The sequence below is a fragment of the Vulpes vulpes genome, chromosome 12 (genome assembly GCF_048418805.1).
Source record: "Vulpes vulpes isolate BD-2025 chromosome 12, VulVul3, whole genome shotgun sequence".
Lineage (NCBI taxonomy): Eukaryota > Metazoa > Chordata > Mammalia > Carnivora > Canidae > Vulpes > Vulpes vulpes.
Genome location: NC_132791.1, coordinates 34,270,498 through 34,282,939, shown reverse-complemented (window position 1 = coordinate 34,282,939; position 12,442 = coordinate 34,270,498). Strand labels below are relative to the sequence as shown.

At 36.7% G+C, this 12,442-nt stretch overlaps 1 protein-coding gene across 15 annotated transcripts in view; it reads left to right on the top strand.

Moving 5' to 3' along the window:
• FOCAD (focadhesin) overlaps positions 1-12,442 on the top strand; it is a 371,528-nt gene that overhangs the window by 132,925 nt on the left and 226,161 nt on the right. For 14 of the 15 annotated variants that reach the window (XR_011995526.1, XR_011995525.1, XR_011995524.1 and 11 more), the window contains one exon: positions 7,680-7,781. Coding sequence is in view for 10 of the 15 variants with exons in the window: in XM_072728177.1 (XP_072584278.1) it covers positions 7,680-7,781 (102 nt within the window). In the remaining 5 variants the exon portion in view is untranslated. Of the gene's footprint in view, positions 1-7,639; positions 7,782-12,442 lie in introns of all 15 variants that reach the window. The other variant, XM_072728178.1, reaches the window with a different exon arrangement.

Below are 12,442 nucleotides of genomic sequence, written 5' to 3'. Positions count from 1 at the left end.
TTATTTTGGACTTCCCTTCTTCCTCAAGAGAGCTTCTTGGAATCAATATTGTATATTATTCTCTGCAATATTTGTGTTTAGATCTGACGTAATCAATTCTTTGGAAAAGTTAATTATCCAGATGTCTAAATCAGTAATTAATCTGGATAATCCCTATTCTATATTATACTTCGTCTTATTTTTAGTGTCTAAGATAATAGAGTTTCCTGAATCCAATGGCTAGGAAAACAGGCCTTTAGCTTCATGCAACAAACCTAGAGTTGTTCCCACAATCCCAATGAAGTAGAAGCTAAATTATAATAGTTGGCCATATGTGCATCATTTCTTTTTTTAAATTTTATTTTATTTAAATTCAATTAATTAACAAATAATGTATTACTCGTTTCAGAGGTAGAGTTCAGTGATTCATCAATCTTATATAACATCCAGTGCTCATTATATCATGTGCTCTCCTTAATGCCTGTTACCCAGTTACCCCATCCCTAACCCGCCTCCCTTCCAGCGACCCTTAGTTTGTTTCCTATGATTAAGAGTCTTTTATAGTTTGTCTCCCTCTCTGATTTCCTCTTGTTTTATTTTTCCTCTCTTCCCCTATGATCCTCTATTTTATTTCTTAAATTCCACATATGAGTGAGATATGATAATTGTCTTTCTCTAATTTACTTACTTCACTTAGCATAATACTCTGTAGTTCCATCCACATCATTGCAAATGGCAAGATTTTTTTATGGATAATATTCCAGTGTGTGTGTATGTGTGTGTGTATATGTTTGTGTGTATGTGTGTGTATATATACATATATATGTACCACATCTTTATCCATTCTGGACTCTTTCCACGGTTTGGCTATTGTGGACATTGCTGCTATAAACATTGGGGGTACAGGTGCCCCTTCAGATCACTTCATTTGTTTTGTTTTTTTTTTAAAGATTTTATTTATTTACTCACAAGAGACACAGAGAGAAAGGCAGAGACACAGGCAGAGGGAGAAGCAGGCTCCATGCAGGGAGCCCGATGTGGGACTTGATCCCAGGACTCCTGGATCATGCCCTGGGCCGAAAGCAGGAGCTAAACTGCTGAGCCACTCAGGGATCCCCAGATCACTTCATTTGTATATTTGGGGTAAATACCCAGTAATGCAATTGCTGGGTTGTAGGATAGCTCTATTTTAAACTTTTTGAGGAACCTCTATACTGTTTGCCAGATTGGCTGCACCAGCTTGGATTCCGACTGTGTAAGAGGGTTCCCCTTTCTCTGTGTTCTCGCCAACATCTGTCATTTCCTGACTTGTTAATTTTAGCCATTCTGACCTGTGTGAGGTGTTATCTCATTGTGGCTTTGATTTGTATTTCCCTGATGCCAAGAGATGTGGAGCCTTTTTTCATGTGTGTGTTGGCCATTTGTATGTCTTTCTTGGAGAAATGTCTGTTCATGTCTTCTGCCCATTTCTTGAGTGAATTATTCTTTTTTAAAATTTTTTTTTATTTTTCAGTTTTATTTATTTATTTATTTTAATAAATTTATTTTTTATTGGTGTTCAATTTACCAACATACATTATAACACCCAGTGCTCATCCCGTCAAGTGCCCCCCTCAGTGCCCGTCACCACCCATTCACCCCCACCCCCCACCCTCCTCCCCTTCTACCACCCCTAGTTCGTTTCCCAGAGTTAGGAGTCTTTATGTTCTGTTTGAGTGAATTATTCTTTGGGTGTTGAGTTTGTTAAGTTCTTTACAGATTTTGGATACTAGCACATTTGCAAATACCTTCTTCCATTCTGTTGGTTGTCTTTTGGTTCTGTCTACTGTTTCCTTTGCTGCACAAAAGCTTTTTATCTTGATGAAGTCCCCATAGTTCATTTTTGCCTTTGTGTCCCTTGCCTTTGGAGATGTGTCTAGCAAGAAGTTGGTGTGGCTGAGGTCAAAGAAGTTTGCTACCTGTGTTCCTCTATGATTTTGATGGATTCCTGTCTCACATTTAGGTCTTTCATCCATTTTGAGTCTATTTTTGTGTATGGTATAAGAAAATGGTCATTTCATTCTTTTGCATGTGGCTGTCCAATTTTCCCAACACTATTTTCTGAAAAGATTACCCTTTTTCCATTGGATAGTCTTTCCTGCTTTGTCGAAGATGAGTTGACCATAAAGTTTAGGGTCATTTGTGGGTTCTCTTTTCTTTTCCTTTGATCTATGTCTGTTTTTGTTTCAATATCATACTGTCTTGATGATTACAGCTTTGTAATACAGCTTGAAATCTGGAATTGCGATGCCACCAGCTTTGGTTTTCTTCTTCAACATTCTTTTGGCTATTAAGGGTCTCTTCTGGTATCATACAAATTTTAGGATTATTTGTTCCAGCTCTGTGAAAAAAGTTGATGGTATTTTGATAGGGGTTGCACTGAATGTATAGATTGCTTTAGGTAGCATAGACATTTTAACAATATTTGTTCTTCCAGTCCATGATCATGAAATGTTTTTCCATTTCATTATGTCTTCCTCAATTTCTTTCATGAGTGTTACATAGTTTTTAGAGTACGGATCCTTTCCCCCTTGGTTTATTCCTAGATGTATTATGGTTTTGGGTGCAATTGTAAATGGGATTGATTGCTTAATTTCTCTTCTTTCTGTCTCATTGTCAGTGTACAGAAATGCAACTGAATTCTGTGTATTGATTTTATATCTTGCCACATTGCTGAATTGCTGTATGAGTTCTAGCAATCTTGGGGTGGAGTCTTTTGAGTTTTCTATATACAGTATCATGTCATCTGCAAAGAGGGAGAGTTTGACTTCTTTGCCAATTAGGATTCCTTTTATTTCTTTTTGTGGTCTGATTGCTTGAGGCTAGGACTTCTAGTACTATGTTGAATAGCAGTGGACATCCCTCCTGTGTTCCTGGCCTTAGGGGAAAAGTCTCTTGGTTTTTCCCCATTGAGAATGATATTCACTGTGGGCTTTTCATATATGGCTTTTATGATATCAAGATATATTCCCTATATTCCTAAACTGAGAAGAATTTTAATCAAGAAAGGATGCTGTACTTTGTCAAATGCTTTTTCTGTATCTAAAGAGAGGATCATATGGTTTTGTCCTTTCTTTTATTAGTGTAGTGTATCGCAGTGATTGATTTGCAGATATTGAACTTACCCTTGCAGCCCAGGAATAAATCTCATTGGTCATGGTGAATAATCCTTTTAATGTGCTGTTGGATCCAATTGGGCAATATCTTGGTGGGAATTTTGGCATCTATGTTCATCAGGGATCTTGGTCTATAATTCTCCTTTTTGGTGGAGTCTTTATCTGGCTTTGATGTCAAGGTAATGTTGGCCTCATAGAAAGAGTTTGGATGTTTTCCTTCCATTTCTGTTTTTTGAAACAGCTTCCTAAGAATAGGTATTAATCCTTTTTTAAGTGTTTGCCAGAATTCTCCTAGGAGGCCCTCTGGCTGTGAACTCTTGATGGGAGATTTCTTCCTTCCTTCCTTCCTTCCTTCCTTCCTTCCTTCCTTCCTTCCTTCCTTCCTTTCTTCTTTCTTTTTTAAATTTTTATTTATTTATGATAGTCACACACACACACACAGAGAGAGAGAGAGAGAGAGAGAGAGAGGCAGAGACATAGGCAGAGGGAGAAGCAGGCTCCAAGCACCAGGAGCCCGACGTGGGATTCGATCCCGGGTCTCCAGGATCGCGCCCTGGGCCAAAGGCAGGCGCTAAATCGCTGCTCCACCCAGGGATCCCTCTTTCTTTTTTTTAAAAAAGATTTTATTTACTTAGAGAGTCAGAGATAATGGCAGTCAGCACAAGGTCTGGGGGAGGGGGTTTGGTAGAGGGAGAAGCAGACTCCCCACTGAGCAGGGAGCCAGACGTGGTACTTGATCCTAAGACCTTGGCATCATGACCTGAGCCGAAGGCAGAGACTTAACTGACTGAGTCATCCAGCACCCTTCTTGGGAGATTTTTGATTAGTGTTTCAATTTCCTTGCTGGTTATGGGTCTGTTCAGGTTTTCTATTTCTTCCTGTTTCAGTTTTAGTAATTTATATGTCTCTAGGAATGCATCCATTTCTTCCAGGTTGCCTACTTTGTTGGCATTTATTTGCTTATAACATATTCTTATAATTTGTATTTCTTCCTTTTTGGTTGTGACCTCTCCTCTTTCATTCATGATTTTATTTATTTGAGTCCTTTCTCTTTTCTTTTTGATAAGTCTGGCTAGGGGTTTATCAATCTTACTAATTCTTTCAGAGAACTAATTCTTAGTTTCATTGATCTCCTCTGTTCTTTGGTTTCTATTTCATTGATTTCTTTTCTAATTTTTATAATTTCTCTTCTTGCTAGATTTAGGCTTTATTTGCTCTTCTTTCTCCAGCTCCTTTAGGTGTAAGGTTAGGCTGTGTATTTGAGACCTTTCTTGTTTCTTGAGAAAGGCTTATATTGCTATATACTTACCTCTTTAGACTACCTTTACTGCATCCCAAAGGTTTTGAACTGTTGTGTTTTGATTTTCATTTGTTTCTATGAATTTGAGTTCTTCTTTAATTTCTTGGTTGACCCAGTCATTCTTTAGTTGGGTGTTCTTTATCCTCCATATATTTGAGCTCTTTTCAGATTTCCTGTTATGATTGAGTTCCAGTTTCAAATAATTGTGGTCTGAAAATATGCAGAAAATTATCGCAATCTTTTGGTACCAGTTAAGACCTAATTTGTGACCCAGTATATGATCTATTCTGGAGCATGTTCCATGTGCACTCGTGAAGAATGTGTATTCTTTTGTTTAGGATGTAATGTTCTGAATTTATCTGAGAAGTCCATCTGGTCCAGCGTGTCATGCAAAGCCCTTGTTTTCCTGTTGATCTGCTTAGGTTGATCTGTCTATTGCAATAAGTGGGTTATTAAAGTCCCCTACTATTGTATTATTATCAATGTGTTTCTTTTATTTTGTTAATAATTGGTTTATATAACTGGCTATTCCCATATTAGGGGCATAAATATTTACAATAGTTAGATCTTCCTGTTGGATAGACCCTTTAATTATGATAGAGTTTCCTTCATCTCTTATTACAGTCTTTGGTTAAAATCTAATTTGTCTGATACAAGGATTGCCACCCCAGCTTTCTTTTGATGTCCATTAGAATGATAAATGGTTTTCCACCCCCTCACTTTCAATCTCTAGGTGTCTTTGAGTCTAAAATGAGTGTCTTGCAGACAGGATATCGATGGGTCTTGCTTTTTTATCCATTCTGATAACCTGTGTCTTTTGATTTGGGCATTTAGCTCATTTACATTCAGAGTAAGTATCAAAAGATATGAATTTAGTGCCATTGTATTACCTAAAGTTACTGTTTCTGTATATTGTTTCTGTTCCTTTCTGTGTTATTTTTGGGTTCTCTTTTTGCATAAAGGATCCCTTTCAATATATCCTGTAGGGCTAGCTTGTGATCACAATTTCTTTTAGTTTCTGTTTGTCCTGGGAGCTTTTTATCTCTCTATTTTGAATGACTCCTAGCTTGATAAAATTTTCTTGGCTGCATATTTTTCTCATTTCTCACCCTATGTGCATCATTTCTGATCCTCCTTTATAATTACTGCCTCTTATTTCTGTTGACTTGATTTAAAAATTTGGACAAAACTTTTAAATAGTAGATAGAAAAAAAAACACTCCACCAATGTAATAGATAGATACTTGAGTTTTTTGGGGGGATGAGGAGCAAGAAGGAGGAAGGGATGACTTATAAGGGAAGAGTATGGAAAGTCACTTAAATGCCTTGTGATCACACACAATGTGTGATAATATATAATAATGTGTTAACTTGTTGGATTTTCTTCTTAAATAGTCCTAAATGCCACCATTAGGTGGAGGATTAATAGATGGTCATATGTGATGCTCCTCATTTCAATATCGTGCTTGGCAGGAACAAACCTCTTTCCTAAAATAATTGCAGGTGCCATTCTTTCATTTTATTCATGTTTACTTGAACAGGACCTACTACACTCTCAATCTTAGAAGTTTGCCTGATGTGACATTCCTGGGAGACTGTCACGATTTGTAACATTTGTTTATTAGTATCTGTGGCAACTAGAGTAGAAGCAATTCTAGATAGGTTTAAGTGCCAAAGAGTTTTGAATTTGGAAATATGATTTTAGCAGGATTTTTAAGTGTTGGCAGAAAACATTGGAGTGATCCTTTAGCAATGGCAGTAATCTGATCAGTCAGAAATAGCCAATGCTTTAACAAATGGGAGGCTGCCAGCAGGTGACGTTAATGCATGATAGATTAGGTGAGCTTGAGAAAAATCAAGAGATGGTGTTATAATACATGGAAACTGTGTAGTAGTATCAGAGAGGTGCTTAACATGAGAGTTTCCATGTGATGGATCTGCCATAGTTTTCTATTTAAGAGAGCAAGAAATTCTGAAAACTTCCTGACTCTTCTTCCCTCTTCTGGGTTTTTTTCCTGGTAGTGGTTCTCAACCCTCGCAACACATTAGAATTGCTGGAAGAGTTTTTAGAAATTACTAATGCTCGTGCTCCTCTCCTAGCAACCCCAATAAAATTGAGGCCTGGGTATTGGTATTTTTAAAAGAGCTCCACAGAGGAATCTAACATGCAACCAGGGTTGAGAAACACTGCTTTATAGCAGGGCATCAGAATTGTTTGGGCTGGGGCCTGTGAATCCATTTGCATTTCTGACAGGTTCCCAGGTGATATTGCTATTGAATTTAAGGCCATCACATTTTGAGGATCACCGAAAAGGCAGTTAAAAAAAGTCATTTGAGTTTAATTGATGGCTTGATCTTATTTTTTAAAAACTATTAATAGAGATACATTGTAGGGTTAAAATTTGAGATTAAGGAATTTTATGTATATGATTCCTTTTATGTAAAAAAAGAAATAATCATTTTATTAAAATATTTTTTTGGGGGAAAAAGCCTTATCAGTAATAGCTAAAAGCTTTGTACAGTACTTCAGAGTTTAAAAAGCTAATGGATTTACTATTTTCTATTAGGCTTTTTGAACTATTTGAAATAACTTGTGTTTGTGATCCCCTCCCCCCCTTTTTAAACCTCATTATTTGAGAATCCTGCAGATTTCAGATCTTATGTTTTGTAATCTCTTTAGGTATCTTAATAGATGTAGCCCAAATAAAAATTCTCATTCTTGTTCAATAGAAGTTTTTAGGATTTTCAGTTTTGAGGGTTTATTTTGAGATGGGAGAAATGTTTTCTTTTTCGTTATTTTAAATATGTTGGGGGAATGGAGCCATACACAGAGAAGAATGGGGGTAAGTAGGAACGGAGAAGGAAAGAGTGCTTACAAGTTGGGGCAGAGTTAAAGGAAATAGAATCTTCCAGGTTTGGAAAGAGAGGAGGAGGAGGAGGCAGCCCAAGACTTCTAGGAATGAAGAAATGAAGGGTATGGATATGAATGATGGGTCCAAAAGCTTGGTCGAAGTTGCAGATTTTGTGCTCAAGTATGGATCCCTAAGACCTAGAGTTGATTCTCTTTTCTGCAAAACAGGTAGATAAAGGAAAAAATATTAGTTCTAATGACTTAACTCTGCAACAAAGGATAGTTTTATGGCAGTTATACTGTTTGTAGATAGCACTGGCTCTTGTTGCTTTATTTGGATATTGAGAATTTGTAGTCCTGAATGACCGCTTCCAATGTTACTCTGTGCTTTTCAGAAACCATCCTCAGCCTTTGATCACAATGCTTGAACACAGACCTGATTGCTGGCCAGTACTTCTGCAGCAACTGACAGCTTTTTTCCAGCAATGCCCAAAAAGGTAAAGTAAAATGAATGAGGGAGATGGGGAATGGGGTATGCTCATTTTAGAGCTTTTTTTCTTTTTTTAAACTACTTTACATTGTTTTCTCTTGAAGAAAAGAAATGTTTTAGATCAGGATATAGTTTTGTTTTCTTTTTAAGAGAGGAAAAAAAAGCCTACTGGCCTTAATTGATGGTTGAAATATTGCATGAGGAAAGTTATTATTAAAGAAGTTAAGCATTGGTTAGTTAGGAAAGTTGATTAGAAATATTTGGTAAACTACTACACAATGCATGGAAAAGATAGCTTCTTCTCCCTGGAAATTCATCAGTGAGTTTTCTCTTCTTTGGAATCCTGCCAGTTGGGATCAAGTAATACCGCCACACCTGGCCTTAGTTTAGCTTGGCGAGGATGTTCTGATGGTCCTTAGAACTACCCTCCTTCTTCCATTCTTAGTGTCATGACGCCGACTCGAATTCTCATCAGTTGTTGTGGCTTTTGCCACCTGTTCCTAACTGGCATCTCTGCCTGCAATCCTGTCCTGCTCAGAATGATTCTCTAAACATCCATCAGGGTGTTTTATCAAGAGAGTAAATCTTGTTGTATCACTCCCTTACTTAAATTAACACAATTGTGGTTTTCCAGTTGCACTTGCATAGTGTGGGCTGAGCATGAGGACTGCCCTCTAACCTGTTAGCTCTTTCTATAGAACTCACATGTTGATATCTTATGGTAACTCTCTGCTGGCAAACAACAGTGTGGCTTCCTGAAATAGTTGGAAGATCCCTTCGCTAGAGGATAAAATCTAGTTTGTTATGCTAGGCTTTCTTCATGATATACTTTCTACCTATTTCCCCAGTTTCTCTGGACTTACTAATTTATGAACTGTGTATTCAGCAGTACACTGACTTGCTTTTGTTTCCGCACAGAGAACCATGCTATACCCTCACATCTGTGCTTTTGTTTGTCAGTACCTACCTCACTCTTGAATTGTATCTCTACCCTTTCCTGACTCATTTCTCTATCTATCTATCTATCTATCTATCATCTATCTATAAAAATATTTTGTTTATTCATGAAAGACACAGAGAGAGAGGCAGTGACATAGGCAGAGGGAGAAGCAGGCTCCCCATGGGTGATTTCTAACATTTTTGTGCTTTATTGTCTTATAATGACTCTATGTGAAAACTTCCAAAAGGCAGGGATTGCGCCTCATTAGTAGTTGTATTAATAATGCTTGGCCCATTTCTAGTTGCTCTCTATAAGTGTTGAATTTATGTACATGAAGTGTGTTGCAGAGGGCTTCCTAATATACAATATCATTATACACTTTGTACCATCATGCAAGGTCATGATAGGATAGTATTGTCCCAGGTAATCCAATGCCTGAGGTAAAGTCACCACGCCAGCTACATCATATTTTCTTCCTCTTGAGGGTCTTACCGTGTCCTATACATATAGTTTCTTAGAACACCTTTTCTGAATTCATAACTTCAATGTTAGATGGGATTTCTAGGCATGGTGTACTGCTATATGAAGGCTTAAAAGACATAGGGAACTTTGAATCATCTGCCAGTGAGAAAAATTCATGTGACATTTGGATAATAGCTCAAAATAAACATCACTGTCCTCTTTTCCCTCACCTAGATTGCATTTTCAAAGGTAGGATATTAGTATTTCCTAAATAAGGCTTTCCTCATCTTTGCCAGAAAGTAAAAATAATTAACTTATACATTTTTAAAATGAAATTTCTCGCTCTTGTTAAATAGATTAGGTTATTTTATGAAAGATGCTACTGCTGTTGTGCCAGATTTATTATTAAGGTTGTTTTCAGGGTAATCCTCAAGAATATCTTTCTTTCCCAATTCTTGAATTAGCCATCATGTAATTAATTACCTTTCAGTTATCTTCATTTCAAAGGAGTATTATACTGGGATTTGGAAGTAGTTATTATAATGAAATATGTCCAGATATTCATAAGACAAAAGAGATTATTAATTGACTTTGGTTTTTTCACTGATAAGCTTCTATTGACTTTTTTCATTCAAGTTTTCAGGTGTTAGATTATTGCTATCTAGAGCCTTTTGGAACTTCTAAATTAAATTTATTTGCTAAGAATAAGTTCAGCTGCCTCGTTTCTACTTTTACATTATGGGATTATTCTTTGCAGTATGAAATTGATAATTCTGGTTGCATTTTTCAACAGACCATTTGTTTCCTGAGATTTAATTTTAGAGCAAGTTAACTTAGTAACTTAGTACATAGTAACTTTACTTGTTTAGAAGGTAATGAAGGAAAGTTGGTGATTTAATTTACTAAGAATATAAATAGTGATTCACAACTATGGGTAGAAGGCAAAATGTTGTGAAGGTAGCTTGTATTCTGGCTCTTCCTGTGTTAAGAATTGTTGATTAGCTGGGTTCATTTTTAATAGTATGTAGATGTCCTGAAATGACAGTGTATCTTTGTGCTAGATGTTTTGGGAATTATTTTGTAATTAAATTCTGCATTCATTTATAGAAGGCCTATGATTTAATTAATTAATTAATTAATTAATTAATTTTTATTTATTTATGATAGTCACACACAGAGAGAGAGGCAGAGACACAGGCAGAGGGAGAAGCAGGCTCCATGCACCGGGAGCCCGACATGGGATTCGATCCCGGGTCTCCAGGACCGTGCCCTGGGCCAAAGGCAGGCGCCAAACCGCTGCGCCACCCAGGGATCCCCAAGGCCTGTGATTTTAAGACCTGAGAATTGCATAAATTGTCAATGACATCATTGTCTTTAGGCCTGGTACTTTAAAAGTTTATCTAGTCTCACACATAATTTCTCAGATAAAGGGATGAAAGAGAGTAACACCAAACGACTTTCTCAAGGTCACATGGTTAGTTAGCGGTTGAGATGGGCCTAAAGCCTGTTTCTTCACTTTTATTCTCAGTTTTTCCTCATCACCTCTCCATCCATGAACATAAATAGAAAAGTCTTCTGTGTAAATAGATATATGCACAGTTAGTTTGTAAACATTCTTAATCACTTTGGGATTTCAGGTTGTCTGTTTTATTATATTTCTTTTTTTCCTTTAGACCTGTCAATTTCATACTCCACTGAAATGACAGTCATCAGATACCACATAGGAAATACACAATCTAAAATCAGGACAGATTAAGCCAAAGAAATTTTTAAACAGTGTATTGTCCTAAGGAAGCACAACATTACATTTGTGATGTCAAACAATAACAGCATCTTGGAACTACGTTTCTTTATATGAACCTTGCAGTTCACCTTCAGCATCTCAAAGTAGGAGAAAACAGATAAGCTATACATGGATGTTCTTGATACCTGGATAGTGTGTATTCTTTGGGGAATACATTATTAGAGATGGGGAAACAATATTTCTTAATTTTAATTTCTGGAAACGTCTTCATATTCTAGCCTACACATACATCGTCTGGTTGCTTGATCTGTGAAGGTTTTTTTAGTTTCCTAAAGTGGATGGTATGATAAAGGCATGTTACAGTAATAATTTGCACTCAGAAGTCCTCAGAAATTTTTTTATAGATTGTGTAAATATTTGTCTCATGAGAAAAAAGTTCCTCCAGCTTGTGAGCTCTATCCAAACAAGTATTTATTCTTGTTTCTTGCTTTGTTTCTAGCACATAGAAGAGTGAATGGTATACTGTAGGTACTCAGTAAATTTTGCCAAGAGAATAAATGAATAAATAAATCTTAGCAGTTACCTTTAAAATTATTATTAATGTTAATGGTGTTTTGAAATTACATTGCTGTATAATGTATAGGATTATAAATTTATGTTGTCAAGCATAATTCCAGTAGCATTTCCTCCATGAAGTATTGCATTTTATACCTTTGGTTTAGGAGTTTTCACTTTCTGTCCTCTAGTCCAGGAACAGAGCTGATTGCTAGTGTTGGAGTGTATGCTTTTTTTTTTTTTAAGGTTTATTTATTTATTTGAGAGAGAGAAAAAGAGAGCATAAGCCAGAGTAGAGGGGGAGAGGAAGAGAGAAAATCCTAAACAGACTTGTGGAGCCTGGCGCTGGGCTCAATCCCAGGACCCTGAGATCATGACGTGAGGCAAAGCCAAGAGGCAGATGCTTAACCAGCTGAGCCACCCGGGCATCCCTAGACTGTATGCCTCTTAAGGATAGATAATGCCTGTTCATCTTTGTATCTTATCTAATAATTCCTTATGTATAGTAAATATGAAACATTAAAATAAAATTATGATACTTGCATGCCATTTGTGAAACTATGATTTTGTGTAACTGAATCAATGAATTTAATGATTGAATATCTTTGGAGGCCTCATATGTTATTATTGGTGATACAGCAGTAAACAGAAATCTGTGCTCTCTTTTGGCTTATAGTCTGGCCAGATAGAGATACTAAATAAGTAATGACAATAAATTCATTGTCCTGTAGAAGCACATAATGGGGATCTGCCTTAGGCTAGATTAAGGGCAGGCCCTCAGGGAGTCATTTTAAAGGAGAGATCTAGATAATAGGAATTAGCAGAGGAAGGAACAGGAAAGGCAGAAAGAGGAGAATGTTATAGGCAGAGGGAACAGCAAGAGGGAAGAAAGCTTGGATAACTTGATTGAACATCTGAAAGACATTTAGTGTAGCAGAGGGGAGCAAGAAATGAGGCTGACAAGACA